The sequence below is a fragment of the Anomaloglossus baeobatrachus genome, chromosome 7 (genome assembly GCF_048569485.1).
Source record: "Anomaloglossus baeobatrachus isolate aAnoBae1 chromosome 7, aAnoBae1.hap1, whole genome shotgun sequence".
NCBI classification, from domain to species: Eukaryota; Metazoa; Chordata; class Amphibia; order Anura; family Aromobatidae; genus Anomaloglossus; species Anomaloglossus baeobatrachus.
This window is the reverse complement of record NC_134359.1, coordinates 287,461,891-287,480,415: the sequence shown is the minus strand read 5'-3', so window position 1 is coordinate 287,480,415 and position 18,525 is coordinate 287,461,891. Positions and strand designations below refer to the sequence as shown.

The following is an 18,525-nucleotide window of genomic DNA, read 5'->3' as shown; positions in this document are numbered from 1 at the left end:
TATCCTGTAGTCACAACGTGACAGAGTTTGAGGGGAGAAGACTCATCATTGTGGGGGGTTATGGTCCTGTGGGACAATGAGGACCCAGGATCTCCCGTAGACCCCACTTATCAAACTTGGATGTCTCAAGAGGATCAGGAAAACGGGGAGATCTCCCAAGCCCCATTGAAAAAAATGAGTCCCTCGCGGGAAGTTAGGTAAAAAGGCACAGATGGGCGAGGAATAGATGTTTGAGGGTTTGATATTGAAAAGTGGTGTGACCCTTCTGGATGCTATTTAAAGGGGTGGGGGTTTTTTCCCTTAAATGCATGCATTTTGGACCCCTTCCCCCCCAAATTTTTTTTTTAAATTATAGCATTTGGCATTTACAGGCCTTTAGTTTCCCCCCCACAACACAACTTTGCTGTGGTCTGTGGTCATAAATCTGCTTAGAGGAGCTCGGAAGAAGATAACTCCTGTGAGACCGTCACAAGGCGCTCACTGATGGAGTCTCAGTTGCCTCATTCTGCAGCCAGCAATAGACATACAATACATACATTGTACACCATACGATATAGCAATTGCAAAATTATTAATACAATCCAATTGCAAAAATAATTTATACCCCAAGTACATGGATTTTAGTAAAAAAAGAAAAAATAAGCCTCTGATATTCATCGCCTGCTCCTCCGCCGCCCGCTCCCCGTCCTCCGCCGCCGCCGACACATTTCTCTATCGCTAGGACTAATTGATTTTTCATCGGCTTATTTGACTAATCCGCGCAGCTGATGAATGAGAAGCTTTCCCCAGCACCGACCTGACACATAATCATTGGGAGATTACCAGAAATTTAAAGGGGAACTCCAGACTTTATGACTTCAGGGATTCCTGTTTATTTTTCACTCTTTTTAGCCATATAGAGGGGTCTTATAGACAAATGTTTCACATAAGAGCCTGTAGGTACCAATTATCCGATGCATTAGACTCCGCCTCTGTATTAGGCCACACCTCCGGGTGTCGGGATGGTCAGTTGTGCTTGCTGTGGTTTGGATCGGACTAAAGCTGCTGTATATGTATATATATGGGGTATATAGGTGATTAGCAACAATTTTGGAAGGGTCAGCCAAGGGTCTGATGTATAGATGGGGCAGCCCAACTCCCTTGTGAGATATCATGACTGATAGGGGGTGGAGCATGACACTGATTCAGGGAGTGTCTTAGTCATGCCCCGCCCCTGAGGAGCTGCTAGAGGGCACAACATAGGCTTTCTTACCTGGAGTGTCTCTTTCAAGAGGTCGCCTGATTCCCGTTCACACCCATGTGAGATATCTTGACTGATACGTGGTAATGTAAAGGAACACTCCAGGCTAGAGAGGAGTGATTAGAGCAGGGGGCGGAGCATGGCACACATTCAGGGAGTGGTATAGTAATGCCCCGCCCCTGAGGAGCTGCTATAGGCATAACATAGGCTGTCTTACCTGCAGTGTCTCTTGAAAGAGGCCACCTAACTCCCATTCACACCTATGTGAGATATCTTGACTGATACTGGCTAGAGTGAAGTGATTAGAGCAGGGGGTGGAGCATGACAGATTCAGGGCGTGTCATAGTCATGCACCACCCCTAAGGAGCTGGTATAGGCATAACATAGGCTGTCTTACCTGAAGTGTCTCTTTAAAGAGGCCGCCTAACTCCCATTCACACCCATGTGAGATATCTTGACTGATACATGGTAATGTAAAGAAACACGCCAGGCTAGAGTGGAATGATTAGGGCAGGGGGCGGAGCATGACATGGATTCAGGGAGTGGCATAGTCATGCCCCGCCCCTGAGGAGCTGCTATAGGCACAACATAAGCTGTCTTACCTGAAGTGGCTCTTTAAAGGGGCCGCCTAACTCCCGGTCACACCCATGTGAGATATCTTGACTGATACATGGTAATGTAAAGGAACATGCCAGGCTAGAGTGGAATGATTAGGGCAGGGGGCGGAGCATGACATGGATTCAGGGAGTAGCATAGTCATGCCCCGCCCCTGAGAAGCTGCTATAGGCACAACATAGGCTGTTTTACCTGGAGCGTCACTTTAAAAGGGTTTTAATGAAAAAAAAAAACACTTAAAGGGATTTTCCATATTTTAGTAAATGATGGTCCCAACTTTTTATTATTGTAAAATTTTCAGTTTACTGTTGAGCACTGTACATTTCGGGGGCGTCTCACCGATTTGGGGTGGAGGAATGGTAGTGATTGTGTCACAAGTTGCACCTGTCAATCACACTACAGCCCCGCCCACATCCAGCGGTTCCCCATTGTAAACACTGGGGGGCAGCAGAGTCTGTTATCCGTTGCTTTTTGGCTGAGCCCCCTTTTTTCGTTTTGTGTTCCCAGCACCTCCACCCCGGAGTCTTGGGCTCAGCACAGTCATGAGAACATATACAGGGCGGAGAGAGAGCGGATGGCCTCCATCAACCTGCGCTCGCTGATCGATAGCATCCTGCAGGACACGTCCGAGGACCTGCGCTCTCAGTGCGACGCGGTCAACAGCGCCTTCGCCCATCGGTGCGAGGAGGTGGAGGACGTGAAGAGGAAGCAGGAGGAGCACCTGATGAAGGTACGTGTGGTGCTTACACTATAAGTCCCAGCATGTCCTGCGAGCAATGGGCTGATATGTCCAGTGTGTACAGTAGAGGGCGCTGCAGCACTACATATGGAGCAGAGACTGAGAGCACAGTGATGACGCGGTGCTGGGTCCGTCCGTCTGTCCCCTCGCTGGGTCCGATTTCCCCCCCCCCACGTCTGGGCGATGATGTGATTTGCAAGCACAATTAATTTACCCTGGTGTTTTCCTCGCCCCTGGACGCGCTTCCCTTTTGGTTTCCATGACAACGTTCCCAGCCAACAGTCGTCTTGACAGATCATTAAGCCCTGAACGCCGTTTATTTTGCTCTCTTGTTTTCCGCTCTCGGGCGTCGCGACTCGTCCGGTCGCTGACACTCGTTCATTAGAGCGACCCGGCGGTGTCATCGGGTGGCCAGGAAGCGTCGCGCGGCTCGTGTGCCCCCGATATGTAGATTCCTGTCAGCTAATTATGTGTAATGGGGGAATTCAGGGGGAGCGCTCACATTACGACGGAGGGGCCCCGCACAGAGGAGAGAGAGCCCAGCCAAGGAGGGGCCCGTAGAGAGGAGAGACAGCCCAGCCGCAGAGGGGCCCCGCACAGAGGAGAGACAGCCCAGCCAAGGAGGGGCCCGTAGAGAGGAGACACAGCCCAGCCGCGGAGGGGCCCGTAGAGAGGAGAGACAGCCCAGCGGCAGAGGGGCCCCGCACAGAGGAGACACAGCCCAACCACGGAGGGGCCCCGCACAGAGGAGAGACAGCTCAGCCAAGGAGGGGCCCCACACAGAGGAGACACAGCCCAGCCACGGAGGGGCCCGTAGAGAGGAGAGACAGCCCAGCCAAGGAGGGGCCCCGCACAGAGGAGAGACAGCCCAGCCAAGGAGGGGCCCCGCACAGAGGAGAGACAGCCCAGCCAAGGAGGGGCCCCGCACAGAGGAGACACAGCCAAGCAGCGGAGGGGCCCCGGACAGAGGTTACATAGTCCAGCCGCAGAGGGGCCCTGCACAGAGAAGACACAGCCCGGTGGTGAAGGTGCCCCGCACAGAGTAGACACAGCCCAGCGGCAGAGGGACCCCGCACAGAGACACAGCCCACCGCAGAGGGGCCCCGCACAGAGACACAGCCCACCGCAGAGGGGCCCCGCACAGAGACACAGCCCAGCCGCAGAGGGGCCCCGCACAGAGACACAGCCCAGCCGCAGAGGGGCCCCTCACAGAGACACAGCCCAGCCGCAGAGGGGCCCCTCACAGAGACACAGCCCAGCCGCAGAGGGGCCCCGCACAGAGACACAGCCCAGCCGCAGAGGGGCCCCTCACAGAGACACAGCCCAGCCGCAGAGGGGCCCTGCACAGAGACACAGCCCAGCCGCAGAGGGGCCCTGCACAGAGACACAGCCCAGCCGCAGAGGGGCCCTGCCGCAGAGGGGCCCCGCACAGAGGCACAGCCCAGCCGCAGAGGGGCCCCGCACAGAGACACAGCCCAGCCGCAGAGGGGCCCCGCACAGAGACACAGCCCAGCCGCAGAGGGGCCCTGCCGCAGAGGGGCCCCGCACAGAGGCACAGCCCAGCCGCAGAGGGGCCCCGCACAGAGACACAGCCCAGCCGCAGAGGGGCCCCGCACAGAGACACAGCCCAGCCGCAGAGGGGCCCCGCACAGAGACACAGTCCAGCCGCAGAGGGGCGCCGCACAGAGGAGACGTAGCCCAGCCACAGAGAACCAATCTCTAGGTCCTGAAAGCAATGTATGGGGACATCACTGGGTATTTCCACCTTATAAAGGATTGGTAGATCGCTGGGAATTGAGGGATCGATCACTGGTGCCCCCCAGTCCTGAGAGTGCACCACCACCGAACAGCGGATTGCAGTGACACAGCGCCATCCATTGTGTAGTGGCTATGAATGGTACTGCAGCTCTCTCCCGTTATTGATGGAGATCCCTCCTATATAGTGAGGAACGTCAATAATTTCTTCATAGATGAACGCAGCAGTAAATACTGGAATGGAAATAAAAGGGGTTGAGACTAAAAAAATAAGTTCCCCCGGGAGTTGGACCTTTTAGAAATAACAAACTAATTGATACTTCCTCAGTGGTGCCCATTTGGATCCGACCCAGACCTCACTGCTGACGCAGGAAGAGGACATCTCTCCATTACACAAGCAGCAAGAGCGCTGCGGCGTGGGATTGCCTGCAGTGGTCCTATTCCATGCTGCTCTAGTCAATTGACCACTGCAGGCAATCACAGGCCGCAGCGGTCTTGTTGCTGGTTCCTGTGTCAGCGCAGAGCACGGAGAGACCAGTGCCAGATCCAGGGGGGGGGGGGACTATCAATTTGCATGACCCTCACCCCCCCCCAACCCCCCCCAGATCTCTCTGTGGAAAGTCTAGGATATCCATGCATTATAAAGCTAGTCCTTTCAGTTCAATGTGAACTGTGTAATACTTCATTCCTCCAGTGGGGGCACTGTGGGAAAATTGAGCATTTGGTGCTGGATTCCCACAGAGTTCACTTTTAATCGCTGAGAGCGGGACACCCTGTTATTAGAGGACAACTTGTTACAAAAAGTGGACAATCCCTTTAAGTTCGGGGGGGACCTTTAGCAGAGGTGATCACTTGGATATTCGGCCGATACACGATAATATGCTCTCGAATATTTGAGAACGTATGCCGGCTCCAGAGCGCGGTTATTGCGGAGAGGAAATATAAGACCCGCGAGTCATTATGTAGATGTGTTGTAATTTCGTGTTTTCTCTCTGTGCAGATCCTGAAGGAGATCGGAGACCAGGAGAACAACATCGCAGCGCTCAAGCAGGCGATAAAGGATAAGGAGGCGCCCATGAAAGTCGCCCAGACTCGGCTGTATCAGAGATCCTACAGGCCCAATGTGGAGCTCTGCAGGGATCCGGTGCAGTTCCGGTAAGTGTACGGGATAGGGAATATCACTGCGAGCGCTCTGTCTCTGAGATTCCCTCTGGGAACGACACTGATGGAGTCATGATATAACGGTCCTGTCCGGCTCTGGCACGTAATGAGGTGCTGACTGGATGAGGGGTGTGAATAATTTACTATGGGGAGAAAAAACTGAGCCGGTAATTTCTGGTAAGTGGAGTGGATAAGGGATATTATTATTCATTTATTATTATAGCGCCATTTATTACATGTGAAAAAGGGGCATACATAGACAAGTACAATATTCGTGAACATTTCAAGACACAGACTGGTACAGGAGGAGAGAGGACCCTGCCTGCGAGGGCTCACAGTCTACAGGAGGAGAGAGGACCCTGCCCCTGAGGGCTCACAGTCTACAGGAGGAGAGAGGAGCCTGCCCACAAGGGCTCACAGTCTACAGGAGGAGAGAGGACCCTGCCTGCGAGGGCTCACAGTCTACAGGAGGAGAGAGGAGCCTGCCCCCGAGGACTCACAGTCTACAGGAGGAGAGAGGACCCTGCCCCTGAGGGCTCACAGTCTACAGGAGGAGAGAGGACCCTGCCCCTGAGGGCTCACAGTCTACAGGAGGAGAGAGGACTCTGCCTGCGAGGGCTCACAGTCTACAGGAGGAGAGAGGACCCTGCCCCCGAGGACTCACAGTCTACAGGAGGAGAGAGGACCCTGCCCCTGAGGGCTCACAGTCTACAGGAGGAGAGAGGACCCTGCCCCCGAGGACTCACAGTCTACAGGAGGAGAGAGGACTCTGCCCGCGAGGGCTCACAGTCTACAGGAGGAGAGAGGACCCTGCCCCTGAGGGCTCACAGTCTACAGGAGGAGGGAGGACCCTGCCCCTGAGGGCTCACAGTCTACAGGAGGAGAGAGGACCCTTCCCACAAGGGCTCACAGTCTACAGGAGGAGAGAGGACCCTGCCCCCGAGGACTCAGTCTACAGGAGAAGAGTGGACCCTGACCCCGAGGGCTCACAGTCTACAGGAGAAGAGAGGAGTCTGCCCGCGAGGGCTCACAATCTACAGGAGAAGAGAGGACCCTGCCCACGAGGGCTCACAGTCTACAGGAGGAGGGAGGACCCTGCCCCTGAGGGCTCACAGTCTACAGGAGGAGAGAGGACCCTGCCCCCGAGGGCTCACAGTCTACAGGAGGAGAGAGGACCCTGCCCCTGAGGGCTCACAGTCTACAGGAGGAGGGAGGACCCTGCCCCTGAGGGCTCACAATCTACAGGAGAAGAGAGGACCCTGCCCACGAGGGCTCACAGTCTACAGGAGGAGAGAGGACCCTGCCCCCGAGGGCTCACAGTCTACAGGAGGAGAGAGGACCCTGCCCACGAGGGCTCACAGTCTACAGGAGAAGAGAGGACCCTGCCCACGAGGGCTCACAGTCTACAGGAGAAGAGAGGACCCTGCCCACAGTCTACAGGAGAAGAGAGGACCCTGCCCACGAGGGCTCACAGTCTACACGAGGAGAGAGGACCCTGCCCACGAGGCCTCACAGTCTACAGGAGAATAGAGGACCCTGCCCACAAGGGCTCACAGTCTACAGGAGGAGGGAGGACCCTGTCCCCGAGGGCTCACAGTCTATGGGAGGAGAGAGAACCGTGCCCGCAAGGGCTCACGGTCTACAGGAGGAGAGAGGACCCTGCCCGCAAGAGCTCACAGTCTACATGAAAAAAGAGGACCCTGCCCCCAAGGGTTCACAGTCTACAGGAGGATAGAGAACCCTGCCTGCGAGGGCTCACAGTCTACAGGAGGAGACAGGACCCTGCCCCGAGGGATCACAGTCTACAGGAGAATAGAGGACCCTGCCCCTGAAGGCTCACAGTCTACAGGGGATGGGTGAGGGTACAGTAGTTGAGAGTGGAGATGGTTGTGCGGCACTATGGTGGACTGAGCGTTACTGCAGGTTGTAGGCTTGTCGGAAAAGGAGGATCTTCAGGATCCTTTTGAAGGTTTCCATGGTAGGCGAGAGTCTGATGTGTTGGGTTAGAGAGTTCCAGAGTATGGGGGAGGCACGGGAGAAATCTTGTATGCGATGGTGGAAAGAGGAGATAAGAGAGGAGCAGAGAAGGAGATCTTGTGAGGATCTGAGGTTGCGTGCAGGTAGGTACCGGGAGACTAGGTCACAGATGTAGGGGGGAGACAGGTTGTGGATGGCTTTGTAGGTCATGGTTAGTGTTTTGAAACTGAGTCTTTGGGCGATGGGAAGCCAGTGAAGGGATTGGCAGAGGCGAAGCTGAAGACTAGCGTGGGAACAGATGGATTAGTCGGGCAGCAGAATTTAGGTAGAAAGGAGGGGAGTAAGAGTGTTAGAAGGCAGGCCAGAGAGCAGGAGGTTACAGTAGTCCAGGTGGGAGATAATGAGGACATGCACTAAGGTTTTTGCAGATTCTTGGTCATGGAATGTACGGATCTGGGAGATATTTTTGAGTTGTAGTCGGCATGAGGTGAAGAGGGCTTGGATGTGTGGCTTGAAGGATAGAGCAGAGTCAAGGGTGACCCCCAGGCAGCGAGCACGTGTCTTTCTGAGATTCCCTCTGGGAGTGACACCAGACGGAGTCATCGTAGTGATCATGTCTTTTATCACACCTCATTGGATGCAGGTTCTAATTATTTACTTTGGAAATAGCTAAAACAAAACCTTAGCAGGTAAGTTCCAGTAAGGGCAGGGAATGGAGAATATCACTCCGAGCTCTCTGTTTTCGAGATTCCCCCTGGGACTGACACCAGGTGGAGCCATCACGATGGTCTTGTCCTGGTTATGGCCCCTAGTTAGGTGCTGACTCTGAGGTTCTAATAATTTACTATGGATGGAACCCAAAAAATGTAGGAGGTGAGTTTCAGATAAGTGTAGGGGATAAGGAATATCACCCCGAGCGCTCTGTTTCTGGGGTGCCCTCTGGGATAGACGCCAGGTGGAGTCATCATGATGGTCGTATCCTGGTTATGGCCACTAAATGGGTGGCAATCAAGAGTCCAAAAATTTACTATGGAGAGAACCCAAAAAACATAGCAGGTGAGTCCCGGTAGGACACAGTGATATTCCCTATCTTTTCCTGGTTCCCTCTGGGACTGACACTAGATTATTAGGATCAAGTCCTGGATATGGCACCTAATTTGGTGCTAAGGTTCTGCACTTGTCAGCAGCCGCAGACATTGGTCTTTGGAGGAAGATCATTCCAGTCTTCTTCACTATTGACCTTCAGACACAGCGCCCCCCTTGTCCACAGGTTGTGTCGGGTATTGCAGCTTGGCATCATTGAGGGGAATTAGATGGGTCTGCCAGTGTCTACACCTGTACAGTCCCTTTAAGACTTTTTAGACCTTTGACTCCACTTCGTGGCATGCTTGTACCTGTAGTACCTCACACGTTGATGTGACTGGACGGCAGATCGGTCCGTTCCGGGGCCGGGCTCCGTGATTCTCTACATTGTCTTGATCCCTCGGTAATCCTCCAACCATTTCATTGTTCTTGGCCCGAGTGTTTAAAGATTGATGAGGCCGGTAATAATCCGCCTCGGCCAATTCCGATCAGACCCCACTTCTGGGGCTCGGGGGGGGAAGGGGGGGGGGCGGTGAGTCACAAGCGCCGGCCTCGGGTCCTCCGAGATCACTTCACCAAGACGCTTCCTTTGATCACGGAGAAAACTGCGGAGACAAAAATGAAGTCTCGTCACTCGGATAAGAGCACGGATCGGTCTGAAATTCATCAGTATGATGACGGCAGAACGCACAATCACCCGACACCAGGGAGCCGCTAATCAGGGGGATGTGCACATGAAAGCCGCCACCGCCGCAGCATAAGTGACAGTGATCGTCAGGGCAATTCCCGTATCCCTGGTGGTCTAAGGTAACAAAAAACGTAGTGCTGGTGGTCTAGGGAAGTGAACAGGGTAATGCCGGTATTCCTGATAGTCTAGTTTGTCATGACATGGGGACTACCTCGCAATTGGGGGTCCCCATGTCCCCTGTGTAAATAGAGCGGTAGTGTGCATGTGTGACCCCACCTGCATACTCAGTGCTGCCCCCCATACACTCATAGGAGGGCGCACGTATGACCACCTCCAGCAGACATGACTGTAATTGTGGTCAGACACTGCTCCATCTACACTGGGGACTTTGCGTCCCCCCTTCTTGTGATTGGAGGGGTCCCCAGCGGTGTCACCCCCCCCCCCCCCAGAGAGCATACATTAACCACCTGTCCTTGGGTCAGGGATAAATGCAGGTGATGAGACCACCCCTTTAATTGCTGCTCGGGGTACTGAATGGGTTCACCTCAGTTAACGATTGGCTACTCGCACATGTGTTGCGGATGTCTACACACCCCAGAGCAGACTCTTCCGCCGCAAGGTCCAGCGATGAGACTGAAGTCTGTTATATTGAGAAGCCGAAAAGAGAAAATGCCAGAAATGTACGAGTAAATTCCCTGACCTGAGCCCGACATCACCCCAAAGATGAATATGCTATTGTGTAAGATGGGGGTGTATGGGGGGATGGGAGTGTATGGGGGGCCGGGAGTGTATGGGGGGATGAGAGTGTATGGGGGGGATGAGAGTGTATGGGGGGATGGGAGTGTATGGGGGGATGAGAGTGTATGGGGGGGATGGGAGTGTATGGGGGGATGGGAGTGTATGGGGGGATGGGAGTGTATGGGGGGATGAGAGTGTATGGGGGGATGAGAGTGTATGGGGGGATGAGAGTGTATGGGGGGATGAGAGTGTATGGGGGGATGAGAGTGTATGGGGGGATGAGAGTGTATGGGGGGATGAGAGTGTATGGGGGGGACGAGCGTGTATGGGTGGACGGGAGTGGGAGTGTATGGGGGGGATGGGAGAGTATGGTGGATTGGGAGAGTATGGGGGGTTGGGTATGTATGGGGTTATAGGAGAGTGTATGGGGGGGATGGGAGAGTATGGTGGATTGGGAGAGTATGGGGGGTTGGGTATGTATGGGGTTATAGGAGATTATGGCTGATGGGAGTGTATGAATGATGAAAAACTGTGGAAACGTTCACAGGGTCTGAATACTTTTTCAAGGCGCTGTATGTAAGCCCCACCCAACGCTGGCCATTCCATTGTAGGTTGTGGGTGTTCCTCAGGGGCGGGGCCTCCCCAGGTTGGTAAGTCTGGAGGTGGGGACGTGTAGTAACCTGCCCCCGCTGTCGCCCCCCAGGCTGGTCGGTGAGGTCGCGGAGCTGGCGGAGTCGGTGGAGTTCCTGCAGCAGAAGCTGGAGGAGGCCGAGCAGAGTCTGAGGAACCTGGAGGACACCCGCATGTCTCTGGAGAAGGACATCGCCAACAAGGCCAACAGTCTGTTCATTGACCGGGAGAAGTGCATGACCCTCCGCACCCGCTACCCCGCGCTCATCAAGCTCTCCGGCTTCCAGTAGGGGCGGCGAGGAGATGTCCTGTATACATCACTGTCTGTGGAGTAATAAAGTGCGAGGAGTCCGCGGAGATGTCTGGTGGTGACCGCCGAATCTACAGTAACTATTCAGCATAAGTCAGAATATATGGGGTCTACTGTCCCATCACAGGGGCGGCTGCCGCAGGGACTCACCACCCCATGCTTTACACTGCAGCTCTGCTCTTTTAGACTGGGCACAAAGTCCTCAGCAGGAAGGCAGGAGATTTATTTTAGATTTTGGGTCCTCTAGAGTAACATGTAATGCAGACTTCACTAAGCTAGGTGGTAATGTACGAGTACGGTATGGCAGTATAACATCTGCACTATATGGCAGTATTTTAAAGGCACCATATATCAGTTTTATTTCTGCACTGCTTGGTGGTATTTTATGGGCAATGTATGGTGGAACAATATCGTCCTTATATTTAAAGTACACTATATAGGACAGGATAATGACACTGACTCTGGGGGTACAGGATAATGACACTGACACTGGGGGTACAGGATAATGACACTGACACTGGGGGTACAGGATAATGACGCTGACACTGGGGGTACAGGATAATGACGCTGACACTGGGGGTACAGGATAATGACACTGACACTGGGGGTACAGGATAATGACACTGGGGGTACAGGATAATGACACTGACTCTGGGGGTACAGGATAATGACGCTGACACTGGGGGTACAGGATAATGACGCTGACACTGGGGGTACAGGATAATGACGCTGACACTGGGGGTGCAGTATAATGACACTGACACTGGGGGTACAGGATAATGACACTGACACTGGGGGTGCAGGATAATGACACTGGGGGTGCAGTATAATGACACTGACTCTGGGGGTACAGGATAATGACGCTGACACTGGGGGTACAGGATAATGACGCTGACACTGGGGGTGCAGTATAATGACACTGACACTGGGGGTACAGGATAATGACGCTGACACTGGGGGTACAGGATAATGACACTGACACTGGGGGTACAGGATAATGACACTGACACTGGGGGTACAGGATAATGACACTGACACTGGGGGTACAGGATAATGACACTGACACTCGGGGTACAGGATAATGACACTGGGGGTACAGGATAATGACACTGACACTGGGGGTACAGGATAATGACACTGGGGGTGCAGGATAATGACACTGGGGGTGCAGGATAATGACACTGACACTCGGGGTACAGGATAATGACACTGGGGGTGCAGGATAATGACACTGGGGGTGCAGGATAATGACACTGACACTCGGGGTACAGGATAATGACACTGGGGGTACAGGATAATGACACTGACACTGGGGGTACAGGATAATGACACTGGGGGTACAGGATAATGACACTGGGGGTGCAGGATAATGACACTGGGGGTGCAGGATAATGACACTGGGGGTGCAGGATAATGACACTGGGGGTGCAGGATAATGACACTGGGGGTGCAGGATAATGACACTGGGGGTGCAGGATAATGACACTGGGGGTGCAGGATAATGACACTGACACTGGGGGTACAGGATAATGACACTGGGGGTACAGGATAATGACACTGGGGGTGCAGGATAATGACACTGGGGGTGCAGGATAATGACACTGGGGGTGCAGGATAATGACACTGGGGGTGCAGGATAATGACACTGACACTGGGGGTGCAGGATAATGACACTGGGGGTACAGGATAATGACACTGGGGGTGCAGGATAATGACACTGGGGGTGCAGGATAATGACACTGGGGGTGCAGGATAATGACACTGGGGGTGCAGGATAATGACACTGGGGGTACAGGATAATGACACTGACACTGGGGGTACAGGATAATGACACTGGGGGTGCAGGATAATGACACTGGGGGTGCAGGATAATGACACTGGGGGTACAGGATAATGACACTGACACTGGGGCTGCAGGATAATGACACTGGGGGTGCAGGATAATGAGACTGGGGGTGCAGTATAATAACACTGGGGGTGCAGTATAATGACACTCGGGGTGCAGTATAATGACACTCGGGGTGCAGTATAATGACACTCGGCCTCTGTGCGGTGCTCGGCGGTTCCTGCACATTATACATTGGGGTCAGCACATCGGACCTCGGCTCAGATTCTCTGGGGACTCGTTTCTGGAGCTTCTCGCGTCGCTCTAAATCCTGGGTTTAGTGATTGCTGAGAGCTGAGCGGTGCGGCTCCGGAGCCCCGGCACTTATACAGTATAGCTGCCCCCGCCCTCCACCGCAGGCGATCCGGATGACTGCCGCAGGCACAGACAAGCAGCTTTACACTGCAGCTTTCATTTCTGCTGATGACAGGACACATAGTTACATCTTCCCCAGCAGATTCTCGCTGTGTGATTCTCAATGGTTCCAGCTGCCAATTATCTGCAATGTGCTGAGGAGCCAATATAATATTTGCTAACAGCACAACTCTCTACATACATTACATTACTGATCCTGAGTTACCTCCTGTATTATACTCCAGAGCTGCACTCACTATTCTGCTGGTGCAGTCACTGTGTACATACATTACATTACTGATCCTGAGTTACCTCCTGTATTATACTCCAGAGCTGCACTCCCTATTCTGCTGGTGCAGTCACTGTGTACATACATTACATTACTGATCCTGAGTTACATCCTGTATTATACTCCAGAGCTGCACTCCCTATTCTGCTGGTGCAGTCACTGTGTACATACATTACATTACTGATCCTGAGTTACCTCCTGTATTATACTCCAGAGCTGCACTCACTATTCTGCTGGTGCAGTCACTGTGCACATACATTACATTACTGATCCTGAGTTACCTCTTGTATTATACTGCAGAGCTGCACTCACTATTCTGCTGGTGCTGTCACTGTGTACATACATTACTGATCAATAACTGTCAACACCTCTATATACAGTAGATAACACAGGATCCACCAGTCACAGTAGGAGATGTCACATCTCACCTCTTCCCTCTGTACAGGGATTTATATCATCTCTATATAGAGTATATAACACAGGACCCAACATTCACAATAGGAGATGTCACATCTCACCTCCTCCTCCTGTACAATGACTGATAACACCTCTGTATACAGTAGAGAACACATGATCCACTATTCACAATAGGTGATGTCACATCTCACCTCCTCCCCCTGTACAGTGACGGATATAAACTCTATATACATTAGATAACACAGGAAACAACAACATTCATAATAGGTGATGTCACAGCTCACCTCCTCCCTCTATACAATGACTAGTATGTCTATATACAGCATATAACACGGGACCTAACATTCACAATAGATGTCACAGCTCACCTCCTGCCCCTATACAATGACTAGTATCATGTCTATATACAGCATATAACACGGGAGCTAACATTCACAATAGATGTCACAGCTCACCTCCTGCCCCTATAGAATGATTAGTATCATGTCTATATACAGCATATAACAAAGGACCTAACATTCACAATAGATGTCACAGCTCACCTCCTGCCCCTATACAGTGACTAGTATCATGTCTATTATATACAGCATATAACACGGGACCTAACATTCACAATAGATGTCACAGCTCACCTCCTGCCCCTATACAGTGACTAGTATCATGTCTATATACAGCATATAACACGGGACCTAACATTCACAATAGATGTCACAGCTCACCTCCTGCCCCTATACAGTGACTAGTATCATGTCTATATACAGCATATAACACGGGACCTAACATTCACAATAGATGCCACAGCTCACCTCCTGCTCCTCCTGTACACTGACTTTAGCCCAGAATAGAGCATGCTCATATAACGCTTCTCTATAAACAAATAGGGTCTAACACTGTTAAAGTAGGAGGTAGGAGCCTAGTGCAGTGTAAATATTGCTGTACTATTTTTACTATAGACAGTGATATGAAAATTGGGGAATACCCCCCCCAAAAAAGTTATAACAATGAGATTGAGCGTTCCCAGTCTCCCCCTTTGTTGTCCGGACATCGCTGTGATTAGCAGCATATTTCAGTTCTCTACGTGAGTCATCTTCGGCGGGTCCGCTCCGGTGTCCGGCGTCGGTGTCGGGTCCTCCCGCTCGGCCTCATCACCGCGCCATTGAGATTGTAATAAGCGGCTGTTACCGGAGCTGTGAATACAGAGACACAATGAGGGCAATCTGCCCAATTATTCATCATTTCTATTATCCGGGGGAGCAGGGATCCTGTGTTTACATCCATCACCGGGACACTCATGATTAGCACCTCCATGTGACTGCACGGCAGACAAGGGGTTAATAAAAGGATTAATTGTCAGACGCCATCATTAATTAGGAGTGTGAGGCCTGAGGTTATGGGCTATGCCCGGGCGTGCTCTACCTACACAGCGACCATCGGCTTCACTTTGGGTGTTCCTAAGACAAGAGGAGCGGAAAGGGGGGAGACCACATGAACACCAACATTTTGGTTCTTGGAGCGGCGTGTCCACCAGGGGCTGCTTTGACATTTTGATTGGTGCCACCGATCCCTATGCAGAACTCAGTAGTCAAGAATAGTTTGTTGACTGCTGCACTCTGCATAGGCAGCAACCAGTATGATGAAGTGAGATTTGTCATCTAGGTCACTGCCTATGCAGAGCGCACTCAACTAGGCAGCAGTTGAGATGACAATGGCCGTACTGTGCTTTACCACAGCTCTATGCCTCTCCTCTCACTTAGGATTGTGACTAAGGTTAGGCCTAGTGTTAGGGATAGGACTAGGTTTAGGGTTAGCGCTAGTGTTAATGATAGGCCTCTATTTAGGGTTAGGGCTAGTGTTAGGAATAGGCCTTGGTTTAGGGTTAGGGCCAGTGTTAGGGATAGGCCTTGGTTTAGGGTTAGGGCTAGTGTTAGGGATAGGCCTTGGTTTAGGGTTAGGGCCAGTGTTAGGGATAGGCCTTGGTTTAGGGTTAGGGCTAGTGTTAGGGATAGGCCTTGGTTTAGGGTTAGCGCTAGTGTTAGGGATAGGCCTTGGTTTAGGGTTAGGTCTAGTGTTAGGGATAGGCCTTGGTTTAGGGTTAGCGCTAGTGTTAGGGATAGGCCTTGGTTTAGGGTTAGTGCTAGTGTTAGGGATAGGCCTTGGTTTATGGTTAGGGCCAGTGTTAGGGATAGGATTAGGTTTAGGGTTAGGGCTAGTGTTAGGGATAGGCCTTGGTTTAGGGTTAGCGCTAGTGTTAGGGATAGGCCTTGGTTTAGGGTTAGGGCCAGTGTTAGGGATAGGCCTTGGTTTAGGGTTAGGGCCAGTGTTAGGGATAGGCCTTGGTTTAGGGTTAGGGCTAGTGTTAGGGATAGGCCTTGGTTTAGGGTTAGGCCCAGTGTTAGGGATAGGCCTTGTTTTAGGGTTAGGGCCAGTGTTAGGGATAGGCCTTGGTTTAGGGTTAGGGCCAGTGTTAGGGATAGGCCTTGGTTTAGGGTTAGGGCTAGTGTTAGGGATAGGCCTTGGTTTAGGGTTAGGGCCAGTGTTAGGGATAGGCCTTGTTTTAGGGTTAGGGCCAGTGTTAGGAATAGGCCTTGGTTTAGGGTTAGGGCCAGTGTTAGGGATAGGCCTTGGTTTAGGGTTAGGGCTAGTGTTAGGGATAGGACTAGGTTTAGGGTTAGGGCCAGTGTTAGGGCTAGGCCTTGGTTTAGGGTTAGGGCTAGTGTTAGGGATAGGCCTTGGTTTAGGGTTAGGGCCAGTGTTAGGGATAGGCCTTGGTTTAGGGTTAGGGCCAGTGTTAGGGCTAGGCCTTGGTTTAGGGTTAGGGCCAGTGTTAGGGATAGGCCTTGGTTTAGGGTTAGGGCCAGTGTTAGGGATAGGACTTGGTTTAGGGTTAGGGCTAGTGTTAGGGATAGGCCTTGGTTTAGGGTTAGGGCTAGTGTTAGGGATAGGCCTTGGTGTAGGGTTAGGGCTAGTGTTAGGGATAGGCCTTGGTTTAGGGTTAGGGCCAGTGTTAGGGATAGGCCTTGGTTTAGGGTTAGGGCTAGTGTTAGGGATAGGCCTTGGTTTAGGGTTAGGGCCAGTGTTAGGGATAGGCCTTGGTTTAGGGTTAGGGCTAGTGTTAGGGATAGGCCTTGGTTTAGGGTTAGGGCTAGTGTTAGGGATAGGACTAGGTTTAGGGTTAGCGCCAGTGTTAGGGATAGGCCTTGGTTTAGGGTTAGGGCCAGTGTTAGGGATAGGCCTTGGTTTAGGGTTAGGGCCAGTGTTAGGGATAGGCCTTGGTTTAGGGTTAGGGCTAGTGTTAGGGATAGGACTTGGTTTAGGGTTTTATTATGTAATTAATAAGACTGAAATCACAGCCATGAGCCTTTCCTCTTTACATGAAGACCACGCTCCTCGGACGTCTTTGACGTTGCATTATGGAGGCTTCGCTCGGTATCGGGGGTAATTGATTGTCGCAGTTTATTAGGTAGAAGTAACAAACTGCGGTGATTCATTCACTGTCAATGACTTGTATAATAATGTAATTAGTGTTAGGGACAAGCATGGCGGAGGCTGCGGGGGCCTCACCGGCCTCCTATCCAAATATCCATCCGAGTGATTACAGAGGACATGAGTGATGACCGAGCCGAGCGCAGAAACTGATGGATTTTACTGGAAGACTCATCGGCCGTGTCATGGACGCCTATGAAATATCCTAACTGCCCGGTGCCCATTGGCTGCCGCGTCCTACTGGTGGCAATTTACTAATAGGAAACAGTCAGTCACAGGACGAGGCATTAATCTGCCGCCAAGGGAATGATTTAGTCATAAACGTTACCGTCTGACTATTGCTTACAGGTGGATTTGTCTGGGAAACGGCGCCGGACATATAAGAGACTGGAGGGAAGTATTGTAACGCTGATATGGTAATTACCTGCATGTTCTGCAGGAAAGGTCTATACCATACCAGAAATACTGCCCCCATGTACAAGAATATAACTGCTATAATACTGCCCCCTATGTACAAGAATATAACTACTATAATACTGCCCCCTATGTACAAGAATATAACTACTATAATACTGCCCCCTATGTACAAGAATATAACTACTATAATACTGCCCCTATATACGAGAATATAACTGCTATAATACTGCCCCCTATGTACAAGAATATAACTACTATAATACTGCCCCTATATACGAGAATATAACTGCTATAATACTGCCCCCTATGTACAAGAATATAATTACTATAATACTGCCCCCTATGTACAAGAATATAACTACTATAATACTGCCCCTATGTACAAGAATATAACTACTATAATACTGCCCCCTATGTACAAGAATATAACTACTATAATACTGCCCCCTATGTACAAGAATGTAACTACTATAATACTGCCCCCTATCTACAAGAATGTAACTACTATAATACTGCCCCCTATCTACAAGAATGTAACTACTATAATACTGCCCCCTATGTACAAGAATATAACTACTATAATACTGCCCCTATGTACAAGAATATAACTACTATAATACTGCCCCCTATGTACAAGAATATAACTACTATAATACTGCCCCCTATGTACAAGAATATAACTTCTATAATACTGCCCCCTATGTACAAGAATATAACTACTATAATACTGCCCCTATGTACAAG

At 51.5% G+C, this 18,525-nt stretch overlaps 1 protein-coding gene across 1 annotated transcript in view; it reads left to right on the top strand.

Moving 5' to 3' along the window:
• Window positions 1–10,983, top strand: part of TEKT4 (tektin 4) — a 39,296-nt gene extending 28,313 nt beyond the window's left edge. Inside the window, exons 4-6 of the mRNA XM_075318331.1 lie at window positions 2,363–2,585; window positions 5,350–5,504; window positions 10,700–10,983. Coding sequence (XP_075174446.1) covers window positions 2,363–2,585; window positions 5,350–5,504; window positions 10,700–10,916 — 595 coding nt within the window. The 3' untranslated portion in view covers window positions 10,917–10,983. The remainder of the gene's footprint in view (window positions 1–2,362; window positions 2,586–5,349; window positions 5,505–10,699) is intronic.
• The last annotated feature ends 7,542 nt before the right edge of the window (window positions 10,984–18,525 follow it).